This window comes from Homalodisca vitripennis, chromosome 2, assembly GCF_021130785.1.
Source record: "Homalodisca vitripennis isolate AUS2020 chromosome 2, UT_GWSS_2.1, whole genome shotgun sequence".
NCBI classification, from domain to species: Eukaryota; Metazoa; Arthropoda; class Insecta; order Hemiptera; family Cicadellidae; genus Homalodisca; species Homalodisca vitripennis.
Window position 1 is genome coordinate 81,636,026 of NC_060208.1, and position 19,801 is coordinate 81,655,826.

At 35.1% G+C, this 19,801-nt stretch overlaps 1 protein-coding gene across 1 annotated transcript in view; it reads left to right on the forward strand.

Moving 5' to 3' along the window:
* LOC124355698 overlaps positions 1 to 19,801 on the forward strand; it is a 73,018-nt gene that overhangs the window by 46,711 nt on the left and 6,506 nt on the right. Inside the window, exons 17-21 of the mRNA XM_046806857.1 lie at positions 22 to 89; positions 6,610 to 6,764; positions 7,635 to 7,775; positions 15,139 to 15,247; positions 17,730 to 17,839. Of these exons, the coding sequence (XP_046662813.1) occupies positions 22 to 89; positions 6,610 to 6,764; positions 7,635 to 7,775; positions 15,139 to 15,247; positions 17,730 to 17,839 (583 nt within the window). The remainder of the gene's footprint in view (positions 1 to 21; positions 90 to 6,609; positions 6,765 to 7,634; positions 7,776 to 15,138; positions 15,248 to 17,729; positions 17,840 to 19,801) is intronic.

Sequence of the window (19,801 nt, forward strand, 5' to 3'; positions counted from 1 at the left end):
CAATATCAATCTTTGATACAGTTACAGGAGTATCAGTTCATGCCTGTACGTGGATCATCAGCATATGTTGCCTCTTGTACACCACTTTTGTAAGTAGCATCTTATGAGTTGTACATTAATAGTACATATAAAAGATGGAATATTTAGATTTATTTACTGCAAATAAAAAACTATAAATTGCTTTCCAGCGAAAAAGCTCTGTCTTAAATAAAGGGCATTTACAAACATAAGTTTTAAATTACGAAAAATTGTTAGATCAGGAATAGGAATCGAGGATATCCATTAAAAATAAACAATGAATTTAATAAGTTATTTTATCTTGATGCAATAAATTATTTTAGTTAAAATCATCAGTGTTGTTTTTAATTTTAAAAATACAATTAAAAAAATTGATTTCGATGTTATTTCGTCCTGGGTACCATTAAGTGTAATTGATAAAATAATCATCAAATCAAATCTGTACCGTAAAATAAGTTATAGTGGTTCAAAGGCTTTGTCAGTAAAAGGCAATAGTTCTCAACAAGATGTAACTGTCGTCCATAATAAATTTAGATTTTAAATGGTTCTCCTGTATGTCTAGGGTGGTTCGTTCAGTAATCAGATAATCTGCCGGATCTCAGATCGATACGTGACCCGGATCAGTTGAGCCGGTTCGCTCATGATTTGCACATGACTACATTGGTCATAAACACCGGGCATGTCACTGTACAAAACAGGCGGACGACGGAAGAGCACATTCCTTATAGCAGAGAATGTTATAGATTTTAGGAAACATCAATATGGAGATATGGAGCCGTATGAGCGAACGTACGGCACGTAAACAGAAACAAAAATAACAAGATGGCCAATGGTTGGGGGGGGGGGTGAAAGAGAGAGAGAGTGAGAGTCGAGGGGGGCAGCACCTATTGCGTTACACTTCCTCTGCCATCTTTGTTGTTTATCACAGTCATAGTGTGTTGATTAAGGTTTCTTTGAACGTTAAGATATCTTAGTTCATTGCATTGTTTTTTTTTAACTATTGGTGGCCTAATGGGAGTGACGTCAACAAAGGTTGACTTGCCAGTTGATCTGATTTATGAAAACTCAACTAGTTTACGTTTAAAGTCCTGCACACACCAGAGCGATACTCCGTGCGATACCAGAGTGGGTGCGATACTTTTTCTTGGAAATTCTCTTGCAATACCATGGTGGCTTATGGAGCCGCACACACCAGAACGGACTGCGATACGCGATACCGAGACGATTGCGATACTGTAGCGATATTATCGCAGTAACGCTGCATGTACTCACTGTTCGCAGCGCTTTATCGCAGCGATACAATGCGGCCAAACCTGAACTACTCAGTTTTGTGAGTTTTGTCTGTCCGGTGCAAGTGTAAACAACATGTCGTGTATCACTGAACACTTACTTGAAGTTGTGTATACATACCCGGTGCTCTATGATTTAAATCACAAGGATTATAAGAACATACGGAAGAAGGACAGGATCTGGGAGGACATCGGAAAGACACTGAATACCTCTGGTAAGTATCAAAATTGCTGGTACCAAGAAGCACTTTAACCTTTCTTCCAGGATAGAGGTACTGCAAAATATTTAATGAACCAAGCCTACGTAATTATGTTTCGTGTGCATATAACTTTAGCCATTTTATTGTTTAGTACCACCACGTGGTAAGTGATGGTAAGGATGTTTGGTACAGTGATGAGGAAGCAGCTTGAGCTACAGGAAGTAGTGACGCCGTCTACCGTGGGAACGTCTGCCCTTGTTAAATTCCCGAGTCAACTCACAGGACTCGTAGCCAGTAACCCTAGTAGTCATACCAATTACGCTTACTTTTTACATATTTTACATTGGTTCTTATGGCTGGGAAAGTCGTTTTACATACTGTAGCTAACTTATAAAGCTGAGTTGTACAATCCATTATTCAATGATTATATTATGTAAATATGAGGCTGAGAGGGGAGGTGGTATGCCGTACCGTTATGTTGCGTTAATTGGGGGGGTTGGCTCAACGTTACGTAACTCACACATTTTATCCCTCTTTAAAAATTAAAAAATTCGTAATATGTGTATGGCTCCTAAATTATATCAAATCACACAGTTGCAGAAAAAGGTGTAATTTATTTGGTAACAAGAAAAGTAAATACAAATAAAAAGGTAATTAATAATAATAGATAATTCTTAATACAGCTAATTTCTTTTGAACAACTATTAATGGTTATTTGTACATAACTATAATTTTTCATGCTTGAGAAAAATTAGCTTTTGTTATTTAAAAAGTCTGCAACCATCTCACTTAGGTCGGGTTGTTTGTCTTGTCAAAAAAATCGACAAACCTCTCACGCACAATCACTGCATAACGAGGACTTCTCTTGAATTCGGGATTGAATCGAGAAAAAGCACCCCCTCGTGGCTCGGCAGCATCTTCTTCAAGGCAGTCGAAGAAATCCTTATAAGAGTTCTTCGATCGTAAAAAGTTGTGCAAAACGCACGTAGCCAGCACAATAACTTTAGCCAATTCCACTTTAACATCCAACGGTCTATTGTAAATTCTCCACTTTTGTGAAAGCATGCCAAACGTATTTTCAATCACACCACGTGCTCTGCAAACATGGTAGTTGTGCCTCCTCTTTCTTCGGTTTTGTCCAGCCTCTCTTTGTGGAAAGGGTTTCATAACGTTTCGTTTCAATGCAAATACCTCATCACCTACTAAACAGTACGGGGTCTACTGTTTTTGTCCAGGAAGAGGTGTGTCTTCAGGTAAATTGAGTTGATCTGTGTTGAACTTTTTTCCCATAACAGATTCTTCAAATATACCCCCATCACTGTTTTTCCATATCCCCCCACATCAACGAAAATGAACTTATAATCTGGATCAACAATGCTCAACAAAACAATTGAAAACCTGTACTTGTAACAAAAGTACGTCGAACTGGATGGACACTTGATAGTGACATGCTTTCCGTCAATGCTTCCCGCGCAAATCGGAAATTGTCATCTCTCGTAGAATCCAACAGCAGATTTTCCCCATACTTCTTTAGAGGGTTCAGGCAAATACAGAGGTTGTAGTCGTTGTATAATAGCATTGCAAACTTCCTCTACAATAAGACTCACCGTTGAAAACCCAAATCTGAAGCTGTGGCCAATGGTTTTAAATGAGTCTCCTGTGGCCAATAACCTGAAACAAAGTTATGATTTTTTATAGTATTTGTAAGTTAAAAACCTTAACACAAAAAAAACTCTAATAACATAAATTAATTAAATAAATTTTTAAATTTATTAAATAAAATAAATATTTTTTTGTAATACAATAAATTATTACAGCTATTAAAAAATTTCCCATTTTTTCTCTATTCAAGAATGTTGCAGTATAATTTTTTTGCAATTTTATTTCAACAGTTATTTTATTTGAAGGTGACGAAATGAAAAAGAAATGGAAAAATATGCGTGATTGCTACATGAAATATCTTAGGGAATGCAAAACAAAGACTGGTCAGGCAAAGAGAAACCAAAAAAAATGGACTGGGGCCACTCAGATGAAAAGGTTTAAGCCATTTATTGGAATGGCCAAAACTATGTCTAACGTGACAGCACCTGAAAATTTAAGGCGACAACACAAACCATGATGAGTTTGTTGACGAACCCGATGAACTGGTTGACGATGGAGGTGACAATCAAGAAATGCCAGCACGCAGAGAAATGTCCATCCAAGAAGAACCGATCAATATGAATCTTGTTAGAAACTATCCTACGGCTAGTCCATCTGAACCAGCTGCGAAAAGAAGGAAACCTAAGTCACCTGGGAGCAACGTAGATAAGGTGATTCAGTATTTAGAGGGGAAAAATAAACCTGTTCTAGATGCAACAGATCACCTGATGCTTGGGTATTCGGAAACTATAAAGACTTTCACTCGGGCAAGGCAAGCAGACGTCAAGTTCAAAATAGCACAAATAATAAATCAGGCTGAATTAGAGCAGATCCAGGAAGAAAACCTCTCCAGACCAGGTAGCTCTTCTACGGGATCTTGGGTTGACTCGGGACTCAACTGCCTTACTGAGACAGTATTAGAAGACAAAAGATCAAGGTTGTATGACAGTTTTGCAAATTTGTAGGCAACATGCTGTACTTCTACTACAAAATTTAAAACTTGAATAAATTAGGACTGTACAATGTCTGTGTTGTTTTTTCTGAATGAAGAGTTACATTTGTGTTCCTAATTAAATAAAATATCGATACTGTAATGACATAATGATCTTATTTATCTGTAATAAATAAATTTAAAAAAAAGTTAAAAACTGTTTTTTAGCCTTTCTTTTTTTTAAACCCCTGTTTTTAAAAACTAAATATAATAATATTTAATTTAAAACTTTCAAGTAACAAAACAGTATTTATTTTTGTGCTTCTCTTGGAATTGTTCTTTTATTTGACAAGATCTTACACCAACGATGCTAGTACCTTCAGTTCAAGTAACAATAATAACAAAAAAGTAACTATTACAAAACCACATGATGTATAAAATTAAAATAAAAATTACTGTGCAGAGAATTTACGAGTTTTTCCAAATTTAAAGGTATGAGATTTAACAAAACAATGTATTTATATATAATAGAAAAGTTTTACCTTAAAGTAATTGCTAGCCGTTCTTCGGCACTAATCGCTTCACAGTAGTGGGTACTTTCCTTTTCAATAATGTCAGCAATCAAACTCAGCAACTGGTCAAAACATTCCTGATTCATTCTAATATATATATATATATATATATATATATATAGAATATTTTTTCATCTTTTCTTAACTGGGGCATGAGCGTATGGTACTCGCTAAATATGTCGTGTACCCACATTTTCCTTCCTCTTTCGTCTTCTAGTACGGCTAGTAACAGCAACGCTTCTTCTTCATCAGACGATGTCATGGTAAGTAAACACACCGTACAGTATACAAACACTAACTATAACACAACACTTTTACGTCTAGAGAGTCACACAACCACCGTACCCTACGCTCCACTGAGGTGTACTGGCTTTCCCGCGCATCTCTTTCCCGCTCTGGTGTGAAAGCACCTGTTTCCGCTGCGATATTATCGCCCAAGTATCGCAGATAAATTCCAGGAATTGTATCGCATCGCTCCGGTGTGTGCAGTACTTAACAAAACATTTTTACTCGCGGATTTTGACATCTGAAGAAGATTGTAGATTTCCATTCTCGAAACGTAACGTTCTATTATTGCAATGTATAGCGATAGAATAGTTGAAAGCCTGTTATTCTTTCAAAGATTTGAAATGAAAATGAAATTAAATGAAAAATTCTTTATTTTTACAGGCAAAGTTAGGGCCGCATGGCCCTTTCTTACACTTAACCTGTTGCAATGTAAAATTTAAAACATTAAATAAATATTACCTAAGAATAAAACAAAACATAATAAAGATAATAAAATAAAGAAATAATTACATTTACACAAAGTAGTGAAATTAATGTAATATTTTAACGTGTAATAATTAAATTTTAACACATTAATAAATTAACCATCTCTACTATTCTTAAAACATAATATAAATTTATATTTTTAATATACAAATAAATTAAAGTATTTATTGCTAAATGAACTTTTTCACACACAATCTCACATTCATCCCTCTGCCAGTGTCACGCCCACAGCATCTCAGACCATGTAATAACATGAAGATGAACATGAAGATTTAACATGTAACATTCGTAAAACTATGTTTATTTTTAAATAACCAAATTATTGATGTCAATAATTTATGTTTAAGACATATAATTTGTAGTGTGTCTTAAACATCCTGAAGCCGAGAGCCAATTTGCATTTTATAAAACACAACTTGGTTTTACTTGAAATTGATGCAACAATATTTCTTAAAGAAGAATGCGTCAACCGAGCTGGTTTTCAAAGCAATTCATTTATTTGATGTATATCAAACGTTATTATTTTATTTTAAAATCTAAAGATATTTTCCATACGTCGAGACAATATTAAAGCTACGACCAACACACGTCTACACCATAAAAAGCGTTGCATGGCAAGAAGGGTTTGAGAAGTATTAAACACTTTACGTGACAAGGCATTCTTAATTAAATTGAGTAATCTGATTTTAAACCATTTATAATCTGCTTTTGGGAAACAATTGAAAATGGAGGATATCGGAAGGGTTAAAAATAGCAATCTGTACGTTTCTTTTTCAGATCTTTGAGTTTTTCTTATGATTATTATAAGAAACCCTCAAGAAATAACTATATATTTTGCCTCTTTGATACGAAAATTTTATTTTAAATGTTCCAATGGTATAATTTTGATCACAAGTCGTCTTGTTGCCAAATAAAAAAATTCATAAAAAATTTCCCTTGTAAAATTCACGTAAATAATAAAATTAACAGGTATAAATTTTAAAAATGGCAATACATAATTTCCAAAATTTATACAACGAGAAATTTCATAAATAATTACTTTGATATTATTTAGAAACAAAATTTATCTGACATTCCGTTTCAAAATTATTCTTGTCGATTACCTACATTTTTCGTCTCCGAGTAATCACTTAATCACTTAGGGCCAAACGAAATACTTTAAATTGACAAATAAATTGTTTTAGGGAGGTCTAAGAGCAGTTATGTGGACCGACACAATACAGAACGTGTTCACACTTTTTGGGACAATTTTCGTCGTTGTGGTTGGGTTCTGGAGACTCGGCGGTCCACGAGAGGTTTTAAGAATAAATGAGCAAGGAACAAGACTAGAAATTTTCAAGTAAGTAGTGACTTATATATTGGAAAAACTAATTACACTAAAAACGGTTTTAATATGCTTTATTTCTTTAATTTTAACTAAGAAAATTGCATTATAAACACCGCTCATGACTGTAAATGTCCATTTAGTTTATGTTTAAAGAATGCGTCCATAAATAATACTGCACTAAACATAATAAACCTTTTATCTGTTATACTTCTCTCCAGCAATGGCAGACTCTCCCTCAATAACCTCATATTCTCCCTCTACACTCGCAATCCATTGGTTCTCAAAACACGGGTTCTCACAAAACATGGATTTAAAACCTTATTTTCCTCGCTTTATACCTCCAATCAAATTCCTCTGAACTTGGTGAATGTTAATCATTATTTATAGCCATCTTCACGGGCCAATGGTAAGTTCAACGATCTTATCAAACATAATAAGTAGTGGTTTTAGTACAAGGTTGGCAGCACTGATGTGAAGTGGTTAGAGGTAAGGTTCAAACCTCCTACTCTCGGCCATGGGCTCTTCCATTCCCATATGGTTATCATACTGGAGTAAATCATGTATATGTCACTTTTACATTGACATATCTTTTGAGTGTTATATCAATACTACCTGCTTATTCAAGTACTTTTAGATATCTAATAAAAGCCCTGCTTACCTCGCCTTAAATCAAATGCTCCTTCTGAATGAGGTGTAAAAATAATTAATCATTCAGCAAAACCTATTTTTGTAAGGCGTGATGTAGAATTTGTACCCTTACAACGCAATACTTGTGTTAATTGTAACTCTACCTTCTTCAAATATACTATATAATTCTATAAATAGAAACAAATTGCTGTGTTTGATTTTTTTTTTCTTTTTTAACATCCTTGCATGTTTCAGTCTAAATCCAGATCCTACAGCACGTAATACGTTTTGGACTATTATGATTGGCTACACATGTAGTTACCTGACTGGTATCGTAGCCAACCCCGGGTCCGTCCAGAAGTTCCTCTCAGTCCCCACGTACAGACACACCAAGTGGTAAGTTATCTTCACTGTTCGTCCATATTAATGGAGAATACTGGATGGTGGGTCTGCATGTGTAAACTATGTATCTAAATATTTACCTCCATCCCCTTAACAGATGTGGCAGGAGCAATCAACCCTCTATAATCATGATATACTCTTCCTCCCTAACAGGTAACATGGTAACTTTTAAAATGTAGAGCCCTCACGATTCAAGGCAACACAATATGTTGGCGATGGGTTTGTCTAAAGGGTCTGCTCGAGGCATGTGCAAGATGTAATACCGCACATGGGAACTCTGAAAAATGGGCGTGAAATCAGTTTTTTTTTTCATAAACGAACAAACTTAAAGCATTAGATATTTTGACTAAGATTTTAGTTTTGAATTTAATTGTAGTAATTTTTGTATTGGATGTCAATATTATAATAAATACACACATAATGTCTCATGTAGGAAAACATGTTCTCATGTAAGCTTTATTGAAAGCAAGAGCAAGGTAACTGCGTTGAAAAATGAAACAGAGAAGCATGATGACTAGTTAAGGTGTTAGTATTATTTTTTGACATAATTTATCAATATATTATAAACGTTACTAATCATCCTTAGCATTATTATCAAAAGGTACACAGAAACTATTTTAAGCACATTTTAAAGTTGAAATTGTATTTTTTTAATAGGTGTAACAATTCAAAGTCAGTTTTTTACGCAATAATTTTAAAAATGTTCCAGGAAAAACACCTCGTTCCCCATAGGGAGTATTCCATATCCCCTCCGTAGGGACATATTCCTCAAGTGTTGCAAATTTCTTCCCTAGGTAGAATTTTGGTATTTTTTCTGTTTTGTTGGTCTATGGCGGTATATAATAATAATAATTTATTCATTGCATTATTTTAACAATGTTTACATCGTATCGCATTTGTCAATAATTTTAGTCATTTTACAGTTTCATCTACAAATTCACACACCTTCATACTCACAATTCATACTTGGACAACAGAAGGAATTGAGACGCATTTAAAATTGATTTTGATGAGTTCGCAAGTTGTCCCTGCCTCTAGTTTCATATTGATGAACGTTCCTGCCACGAATCAAGTCTTACCTTGATCTGCGGTGCATGATCGCTTCAAAAATATAGAGGCAGAGCAAAGTCAGCAATCTCTACTTCCCGAAAGGTTCCCTACCCGACTCTCTGTGATTCAAATTTCCAATGATTCTGTCGCCCCTCTAGTTTGCAGCTGCAGGTGAACATAGTATGTGTCAATTCTTTAATTAGTCTAACCTCTTGTTCTGAAGGTTTTGATATTTTTAATTTGGCCTCCATTTATATCCAATTTTATAGCACATGTTATCTGAAGAGTTTTTTGTGCGACCCTCGCACTGATAGCTTTGTGCGTGTGTCCCCGCTTCATAACATGGGGTTAGAGGCTTTCCTGCTGAATAATCAAATGTGGTTGCCCCACCCTAGTCTCCAGATAAATGTTCTAAATTTTCCAACCAGAATATAACTGATAATAAAAATCATGTTTTTGTACTTTCAACAATCGTAGTTTATATAGTATCATGTAGGTTATGTATTCTATGTTTTCCGCTCGTATCAGGTTCTAAGAATCCATTGTTATTGTTTTTCGTTACTGACCTAATCGGCCGGTCATAATGGATTTTCCAGTAAGATAGATATCTGTAACAGGGCCGCCCACGGGGGGGAGCAATGGCGCAAGTTGCGCCATTGAAACAAAAATTGGGGGGAATGAAAATTTTGGGGGGGGGGAACTTTAAAAAGCGGGTTTCGGATACGTTATTTACTAAGTTTAAAAAAAATGTACAAGTTTGGCAGTAGTTTTAACAAATTAAAGCTGTGAGAGGCATAAAAAAATAAATAAATTAAAAGCAAATTTAAATTTGCAATTCAAACGAGGCGAATGCAGTAGTTCTATATTTTAGGACCAACAGACCCCCGCCCCCGCCTCCTTGCCAAGGGTCGTTGTCAAGGGGAAGTCCACGCACCTCATCCCTTCCGCGCCGCCCAGTGCTCCAGGTCAGTCACGCATTGTTCTTCTAAGTGTAGTAGCTGTGTGTAAACAACCTCAACACAACACAATAAATTAGTGTCTTTACGAACGTAGTGACCACTTGAATGTCGTGTGTGCGTTTCTGTTTCGTTTTGTTATACGAGTTTAGTATTAAGTAGCTACTGTATTTCTGTGCTAACTATATAAACTTTTTGTTTTATAGAATTAAATAATGCCTCGTAAATTAAAAAAGGCATTCAAATATAAGTGTTTGGAACTAATGTGCAATACGGTGCACCGCCATAACAAGTGGCTAGAACACTGTAAATAAGAAACACCTCTATAAGTTGAAAAACAATATTGGTATAAAATATAAAATAACAGAGGAGAAAGAAAGGTGATGGACCTTGGATACCCTACATGGGACGTGGAGAACGTTCTACTTTAACTATGGACGACGAACCTCAACCGTCAACTTTCTGCGCAATCATCGGCTATTGAAAGGTACCGCAAATATTACAGTAACAAAATGTCCATATCTTAGTTTGTTTCAATTTTATAAGCAGGGAGTAAAGACATATAGGCTTTATGCTCTATTAATGACTCACTCCTAAAGCTTTCAAAACATTAAAACCTTTCTAAGTAACAATTAATTAAGGCATTGAAGGCCATAGAAAAAGATAAAGCTTATAAAAGAAGACTAACAAATGATAAAAAAACTTCAAAATGCAAGTAAATATTATACTGTATTGAAGAGATGAGGCCTGTGTGAAATGGTGACAAGCTAAATATATGTAAAATTATTTAGCATGTTTTACATTTACAAAACATACTATCAGCCAAATATTAAAGTAGTATTGGTCCAATACGTTATAAGCAAAAGCATCTAATGAAATAAAAATTCAAATACAATTTAGTTTAATAATGTATAAGCCTATTGGTCTATAGAGTTTTTGTAATTAAAATATCAAGATCGTTTTACTTGTTATTGTTACAGCTAACAGCTTTTGCTTTGTCCCTTCAACCCTATTAACACACTTTTGTATGTAGAAAGGAGTTGCTATCTTAAAAAAAAACATTTTGTCATAATATGTTTTACCACTTTAGTATGATATTACCATTTTGAGGTGCCCTGAGACAAAAGAGGTTTCTCTAAAAATATATGGCTTATGTGTGTGTCTTTTATCTCCTGTTCAGTGTAGCAGAATGTGGCATATTATTGATAATAAACTCAAATACAGTTCTAATTAATCTGTTACTTGAAAAAAGGGTTTATAGATTTTACTAAATTTTGACTAGCAGATTATTGATATTAAAGTTTACAGTGAAGGCATTTCTCTATATTTAGATTGGTGGTGCCTGGGGCTAGAAGACAATCCACATTCTGGAACATCACCTGTCCAAGACCGCAACGACGAAGAAAGTTGAGCTGCAGTGTCACCAAAGAGGAGATGGATCTAAATATACGCCTCTAATACTTGTTCACGATAAAGAAATTGAACTTTCCAACGTCCTCCATGGAAACTAGCCTGCCAATGTCAACACCAGAAGAAGAAGACGGTTTTAGAAAATATAGAGGACAACATACCCACAGAGAAGATACCTGAACCTATTACTTTGACCGAACTTCAATTCTCTACAATCGATCCTACAGATCCAGCATTTTATGCAAACAAAATACTCTCTGCTGAACTAATTAACGAAGCATTAAAGCTGGAATCGCAAAGACCTAAGTATATAGATTTTCCTTCCTCATCCGGTAGAAAATTCAACCCAAAAGTTAAAAAAAGTCTTTTTACCTAATGGAACAACCAAAGATAGCAAGTTTGCTTGTTTACAGTAGACATTCTGATGCTGTATTTTGTTTGCATTGTTTGATATTTGCTTTGCCATCAGAAAGAACAATTAGGGGTACCACAGGTTATAGGGGTTGGACGGATCATAGAGGGAGATCGAGATATTGAAACTTCATGAAAATTCAAAAAATCCATATTTCTTCTCAAATTGGTAGATTGCAATGGATATCCTAAAAAAGAGTTGATACTGATTTGACTGAGCTAAATGATAAATTAGTCAGTCATCACCGTGAGGTTCTATCGGTCGTTATAGACTGCTGTCGGTATCTGACCGAGGAGATGTTTGGCTTTTCGAAATAAAGAGTCTCTAAACGGAAAACTAGTAAATTTATTTTCGATTGCTTGCTAAGTATAACCCAGACGCAAACGTTTATTTGGAGAAGCTTGATAAGTCAAAAGCAAAATAAAAACTAAACTTGGTTGTAATTTTTGAGTTACAGAAACATTTTATGATTTAATAAATCTCATGAATAGAATTGTTGTTTCAAAAAATTGTGGATCATAGTTAATGAAACTAATACGTATTCTATAATTCAATTAACTCTCACACAAATAAGATGTTAGCAAGAAGGAATGCACAACATGCTAATTCGATATGTCGATCACAGAGATACATTCGGAGAAATCAAAAGAGAATGTGAAGCCATAAGAGCGGCTTGTTAACGTTTTTTTACTAGCAGAGACACAAACTGGCAAAAACTTATCAATTGAGCTAATTAAAAACTCCATGTCCAGGAAACTTGGATTTGATAAGAAATACGGTATGATTGGGCAGAGCAAAAATGGATGGTGTGGGAAACATGCGTGGTCCATTTAGTGGGGTCAAATCCATTTGTCCTCAAGGAAATCACCCTAAAGGCATTCTGAAAGCATATTTGGTGTTGTTCGCATAGATTTGCCTTAGTTGTCGAAAAATCAATGGAAACTGTGCCCACCAAAATAAGGGACATGTTTGTTTCAACTCAGGCAAGAATGTATTGACAATTTCACGTCCTGGACATAAAAGACATCATATTTTCGTAGAGAAGTTAGAACAAAGGTCCATGTCAGGGCTAGAAAAAAGCGTTTTGAAAAGAGTCAATACGACAAGGTGGTCAGAAAACTTCAAAAAAACGATCCGTAAAGAGGAAACCGTTATAACTTGCTATGATGGAAGAGAAACTTGCCTGGAAGACATATCTGATAACACTCAAATATGGAAACGACTCAAGGAACATCAGCAAAAGGATTTCTGAAAGTGCTATTTGATTCCGTGATCACTGCATTACATGATCGTTGCTTGCCGAACTATTCAAAATTTCTGTCACCAGTGACTCATTTGTTCTCAGTCTGAAATTATTGACTATGAATGGATTCCGACGGTGGAGTCTGAAACTATCCCCCTAAACTCCAGATCTATTGTCACTGAACCGAACTATGGATTGGATACCGAGAAACTTTGTGAGGCAGTTTTAAATCATTTTGCTTCAAGAACACAATCTCCAGTATAAAACTTCAAACAAACGAATCCTTTCTTCAAAAGATTCATGGACGAACTTGCCATTGATGAAATTATTAGATCCAATGGCAAAACTGAAGGACAGAAGTCTTCTTTAAAGTGCTTGATTCCGTGATCACACAATTACATGATCGTTCTTCCTGAAAGGACATTAAATTTTGTGCAGCAAATGGCTCATTTTTCTCACGAAAAGCTGCTAAACACTGGGGACGGACACCCTAAACCCAGACATTGTCACTGACCTGTGTGGTTTTACTATGGATTGGATACCGAGAACTTTGTGAGAGTTTGATGTTTTCAGTCAGTTATACAAAGGCAAGCTATCAAAAATATTAACCTGTCAGATGTCCCTTTCTTCAAAAGATGATAAATACAAAAATGAAAGACTGACCAATGAAGAAGTTGAAGTTAAACCCAAGATTCTTCTTATAAAACATTGGATTGTACAAGTACAATTGCAAAGGCAAACGATATCTTGATCAATAGATCAGTATGGGTGATACCTGGTTGTCTGAATAAGACCGAAAAGGATCGCTGTTTATTGAAACATATCTGGGTTTCCATATTTGACATCATTGTATCAGATAATTCATCGCCCTGCCAGCAACAAGTTGCTCAGCTGAAAGAGAACAGTATGGGTGATACCTGGTTGTCTGATATGCATGGTTTTGGGCATCCGAAAAGGATGTTTTACAATCAATTCCAAACAGTGAGATCATAGCACAAATTTGGCATATCAAGTGAGAACAGGAAAAAAACTGCTGCTTTACAAAGGCCATCAAGGGTTAAGTTCATCAAGTTAGTTACCTTTTTGAAACACCTCTAGCCATTTTGACTTTTAATTGTAATACTGTACATTGATTTATTATTTGTATGGCATATGTGTTGTTTATATTATTTTATTAAAACAATTTGACAATAATTATACTGTATAATTTTATACACCCCACATGAATGGTAAATTTTTTAGGGGGAATGCGCCATAGCCTTTGGGGGGGATGGGCACCCCTGTCTGTAACGAACTAGATCATACTAAGGGTAAAAATCAGAACATGAGCTTCGCGGTTATGATGTTTTACGATTGAAGAAAGGCGTCAAAACTGCTCAATGTATGACCAAAGATGCCAGGAGGGCTAGGAAGTAGAGAATATCGGTTCCAGCAGAAGGTCAGGAGCATGTTGAAGGCCAAAAGTACGCTATCTTGTTTTTACTATACCTTTTGATTACCAAAACTGTCTTTTTATATAAATGTAAATTTTTCGCCAAAACTTTTTGAGGCAAGGCAATTAAGTTTTTCTATTTTAAAAACACCTGATTCCATAAGCTTGGAAGCAGAAGAATTAGTATCGTGCTACGCACTATAGTTGAACAATTAAAAAACCATAGAAATTTTGAACCGCATTGCTTCGGTATTTAGATAATTATAATAAAAATATACATAAAACAGGTCATATAACTATAAGTGGTACCTGAGAATAGGTAGATCCTTATTTTTAAAATTAAAACATTGGCGGTAAAGGGAATTTCTGCTCCCCTTGTAATAAAACAATAAAAATGCCTTTCCCTGAACCAGCAACATGTATAAACATTGTGCAAAATCATATCTTTATCCTCAGGCGTTTTTTTGCCTTGTTAAAACGTTGTCTAAATCCCCTATTTTAAGCGTCGTAGTTACTTATGGAGTGTATTTTTTTATATGTATGTCTTCAGGGAGGTTGTCTCAGATGTTTTTAAAACATTATAAACTGAGAACTGATTACTCCAGCTTATTAAATAGTGGCTCGTTCTGTGTTTATCAGTTTCCTTGAGGTGTTTCTAAAGTTAAAGTTTATTGCCCTTGTAATTTTAAATGCCAAGGGTCAACTAGGTTGGTAAATTCAAGAATTCGTCACCCTTTCCCTAAACGTTGGTGTGTGAAGTCAAGCAACGTTGCAATTTAAATGCAAATATACATACTTGGCTTGTCTCCTTTGGAACACTGAATATTTTATTGATAAGACATATTTTATTTCAGGGTTTTATTCTACAGCGCTATTGGTTTGCTATTGATAAACTGCCTGTGCTATTCCTTGGGCTTGATACTCTATGCGAGATATCATCAGTGTGATCCTGTCGCCGCTGGAGTAAGTTGACAATATTTGTGTGAAGGAAAGATCTGTTTCCTTCACAACCCCTCCTTCGTAAAAAACAAAGAGTACTTGTGTATTTAATGCACACTCTTAGCACACCCTATATATTCATCAAAGATTCGTTAGAAACTAATTAGTCAAACAATTTACCAGCACTAAAAATATAACTGGCTCATTGAAGTATAACATTAATCAGTTTTAATGCTCGATGGCCAGATACAATTATAATTCACTTAAAAATTAATTGATGTACACGATTTAATTGCAGACGACCAGTAGATTGGTCGAAATTAATTAGCAATACGTTGTTCAAAGTCATACTAATTATTGTATTAAAAACTGTTGAATTAAAGTGCAAAATAAATCATCCTCTAGGCTCATTTAAAAGGAGTAGGTAATTTGATATTCTTATGATATTTACATGTAATCAATATTTCGAAAACCATTCGAGATGCAAATATGGCTTTTTTACGTAATTTTTATTAACTTTTATATGCATTTCAGAATAAATTTTATCTTGTCCCATAAATAAAAGAGTTGTGAATTATTTAAGACTTTAAACTGCGATCCTATTGGAACCCATGTATTAACATGGCCCATGAACGTAGGCAGGTTTTTTATAAGATAAATGTTTGTACCAAATATTAGCTTTTTTATAATTTTATCCACTAGTTTTTGGTGATAGAAAATCCTTATGTGATTTACATGTAATGGATATCTAGAAAAAATGTCTAGACACAATAAATGGATTTTTATTTTTATATTTTTTATTTTTATATAAAGTTTAGGTCAATAGACCGTTATAATAATAACGGAGCTATTTATTTTTTAAGTTAACTGCAGCTACTATGCTGTTCGAATTAATTGGGACAAACATGTTTTTCTGGTCTTTGTTAGTTTGTGATAACTGGTGATGTCCCAGACCGCTTCAAACCGGTTATAACTGCATAGAAGTAGTGTGCTGGGTTGACCTTGACTGTAAAAAACTTGTTTGACTGGTTTTGGAGTGTCATTCCTTCAGTTGTGAGCCTTTCTTTGTGGCGGTCGGTGGTTGTGGTACTGTGTTCCGTTTATTACGTGCTTCTTCAAAGATGGATATAACACCTAGGAAGCGTGCTAAAGTTGTTGCTCTTAATGAACACACGTCTATGACTGTGAGAGATATAGCTACAGCAGTTGGTGTGGGAAAATCTAGTGTTTCCAGAATTTTAAAAACATATCAAGATTCCGGATCATTGTCTCCAAAAAGAAAAGGAAAATGTGGGCGCAAACGTAAAACAACTCCAAGAACTGACAAAATTCTAATAAGAAATAGCAAAATAAATCCAAGAAAGACAAGCACAGACCTTCGAAGGGATTTGTTGGATTCTGGTATTGAAGTGAGTACTTCAACTGTAAGGAAAAGACTTCTGGAAGTTGGTCGAAAGGCAAGAAAACCGAAGAAAAAACAATTTCTTACTAAGAAAATGATGCAAAAACGTTTAGTATGGGCTAAGAAATACCGATCATGGACTGTAGATGACTGGAAAAAAGTTATTTTCAGTGATGAATCACATTTATTTGTGCAGGGATATCTATCAAGTGTTGTTAGGCGGAGTGAAGGTGAACCTTTGCGAGAAGGTCATATCCAACAGACTGTTAAACATCCTTCTAAACAGATGTTTTGGGGTTTTTTTACCACAAATGGTACTGGGAGCTTAGTTCCCATCAATGGGATGATGAATTCAGCCAAATACATCGACATACTACGCAGTCGGATAGTTCCATTTATGGAAACATTTGATGGAACATTTCAACATGACTTAGCCCCTTGCCACAATTCAAAATTGGTCAAGACTTTTATGCGGGAAAACAAAGTAAAAGTGCTTGATTGGCCTGGTAACTCACCCGACCTAAATCCGATTGAGAACTTATGGCATATTCTCAAGAAACGTTTAGCTAAGATGGATTGCACTACAAAAGAAAAAATGATAACAAGTGCTATACAAGTTTGGTTTCACGATGATGAAGTCAAGAACATGTGTGCTAAACTAGTGGAGTCAATGCCAAGACGTGTAGGTGAGGTCATTTCTGCTAAAGGAGGACATACTTCATACTAATGTATTGATTGTTCAATCTAAATAAGGTATCTAATGATTAAAAACTAATGTTTTAGGAAAAAATTGGTTTTTTTCATTTGTCCCAATTAATTCGAACAGCATAGTATGTTGAAACAACGAGCTTAGCCGAGACGATTATGACACGAATTTGTGTACCAAGTTTCCTCTTATTTCGGCTCTTTTAGGTTCGTTATCGTTTCCGTAAGGCAAGTTACACTGCCACCATGAGATTGCACTAGGTCGACTTTGCATGCAAAATCTACCTAAAATTATAATAGCTACATAAGTTATATAGTTAAGTTACTTACTTTTTCTAGATTAGTATATCCATATGATTTATTTCATATTGTCAAGTTAGAAAAATTGTATTTGTTCAGGTAATCACCAAGGCCAATCAAATGGTGCCCCTGTACGTGATGGAAGTTGGTAGAGACTATCCTGGTATCGCGGGACTGTTCATGTCTGGAGTCATGAGTGCAGCTCTCAGGTAAAACGTAGTTGGCATAAATTAGATGACACCTCTGCACGCTTCGCGTGTCGATTTCTGCTCACACCTACTTAAGAATTTACCCTAGATTTGTAATTATATTACGAGTGATTGTCGTAGTAATTGTCACATGAACATTTTTCCTCATTGATCTACCATCTAATAGAACCCTTCAAACCCATTTTGGCAGCTTTGCTGAATAAAGCTTTGGAACGCATAATATACTCATACTAAGATATTATAAAACATTCTATAATTAGGATAAAACACACGAGTGGAATTTTTAAATCTGCTACCTACAATGTTTATCGTATGATAGTTCTATCCCTTATGATTAACTAATCATCTTTCTGAATACTTTCATAGGTTCTCATCATTACCGGTTACCTGTAATAATAATAATCTTAAAATCTGAGTACTGCAAAGTCAGATACCCACGTGTGAAAAACTCTTATCGCATACAGATATGCTTTAATAGGAATTTTAAGTCTGTGTAATCTCATTGCGTACTTTAAGCTGGTGATATTAGAGTAAAATATTTAAACTCCGCGTGGTCTAGTGGACTAGGAATATTTCCTCTAGTTCCATAGTACTAAACCTCAGTTTTAGGTATTCGGGACAGTGTAAAACTATACCAAGTACAGAAAAATTCCATTAATCCGGCATCCTACAGTTCGGCACGCTTAGTAATCCGGCATATCTTTTGGAAAAAGTAACATTTTCCTCAACAACGCAATACGCAGCGATGTTTTTTTCCGCTCGTGGTGGTCGCAGCGTATGGCGCGTGTGGTTAAGAGTCTAGACGCCTTTTTTTATTTCTTGTTGATGCCACTTGGCATAGGCTAGGTTTGAAAACCAAAAAGCCTCTTTGAACCTGTAACTCTTTTTAGTTGTGATTGCCTTGAATTATAAATACACATAGACATTGATAGCATGCAATAGAGAGTGATAATAACATTTAGGTTTAACAATTTATTAATTAGATGTTATTTTAAATTAGGTCCTTTCCTGTGAGTTTAGATTTTCTTAAGATGATTTTAATTACAATAGGTTATTTACAATATGTGTGTCTAACCGTGTTTATTAGTAAAAGATTTTAGGACATTCTATTGAGAGAAGGATTAAACTTGGATGGTTGGGTTTTACGTCATATTCGGCCGACTTCGAGTGGTATCGATTAGACTCAGTCACGTGACTAACTTAGGCCATCTTCTGTCAACCTGTGTAACCAGGTTGAATTGATTTTTTAATATAAATTCAATTGAGTCTAGTAATGGTAGTTCAATTTCACAGTTATTGTGCTCAGCACAGATCTGTGATGGGAGGAAGACTCTAAACGACTGACGTTTCGCGGCAGTTGCAATCCGTTACGGGGCTGTGACCGTGATAAACGTGACCTCGACCTTGAACGTGTTGACCCAATTGTTGGGATGCGTAGACAACTCACTGCAAATAGACTCTTGAAAATAGTTTTATAGAGCAACATATAACAAGTAATACCTACAGGTTATATTTGAATAATAAAAACGTGTTTTACTTTGATTGTTTGTTTATTTATTATTTCTACATTATTCCTCTGATAATATATATCCAACAACATTTGATAATTTGACATGGATGAGTCTTGATCGTGCCGCCGGATTAAAGGCAGTTTACTGTATTTGACATTTTTCTCTCAAATTTAAACTTACGGCATGATTTCGTTGTACATACTTAGCGTAAAATACGAGTGCTTTGCACAAGACTGGCATTTGGATTGAAAATTCTTTTGCAATACTTAATTTTCGAACATGTTTCCTATTTAAGTCACGGAAATATAAAAATGTGTTTCATCATTCAAACATTACCCTTAAAATGAATAATATTATCCTGACATACGAAGCTTTATTAGTTATCCCCTTGTATACAGCAAAAGTCTCAAAACATTTTCCAAAAGGAATGGAAGCTGGAAATCAATATGGT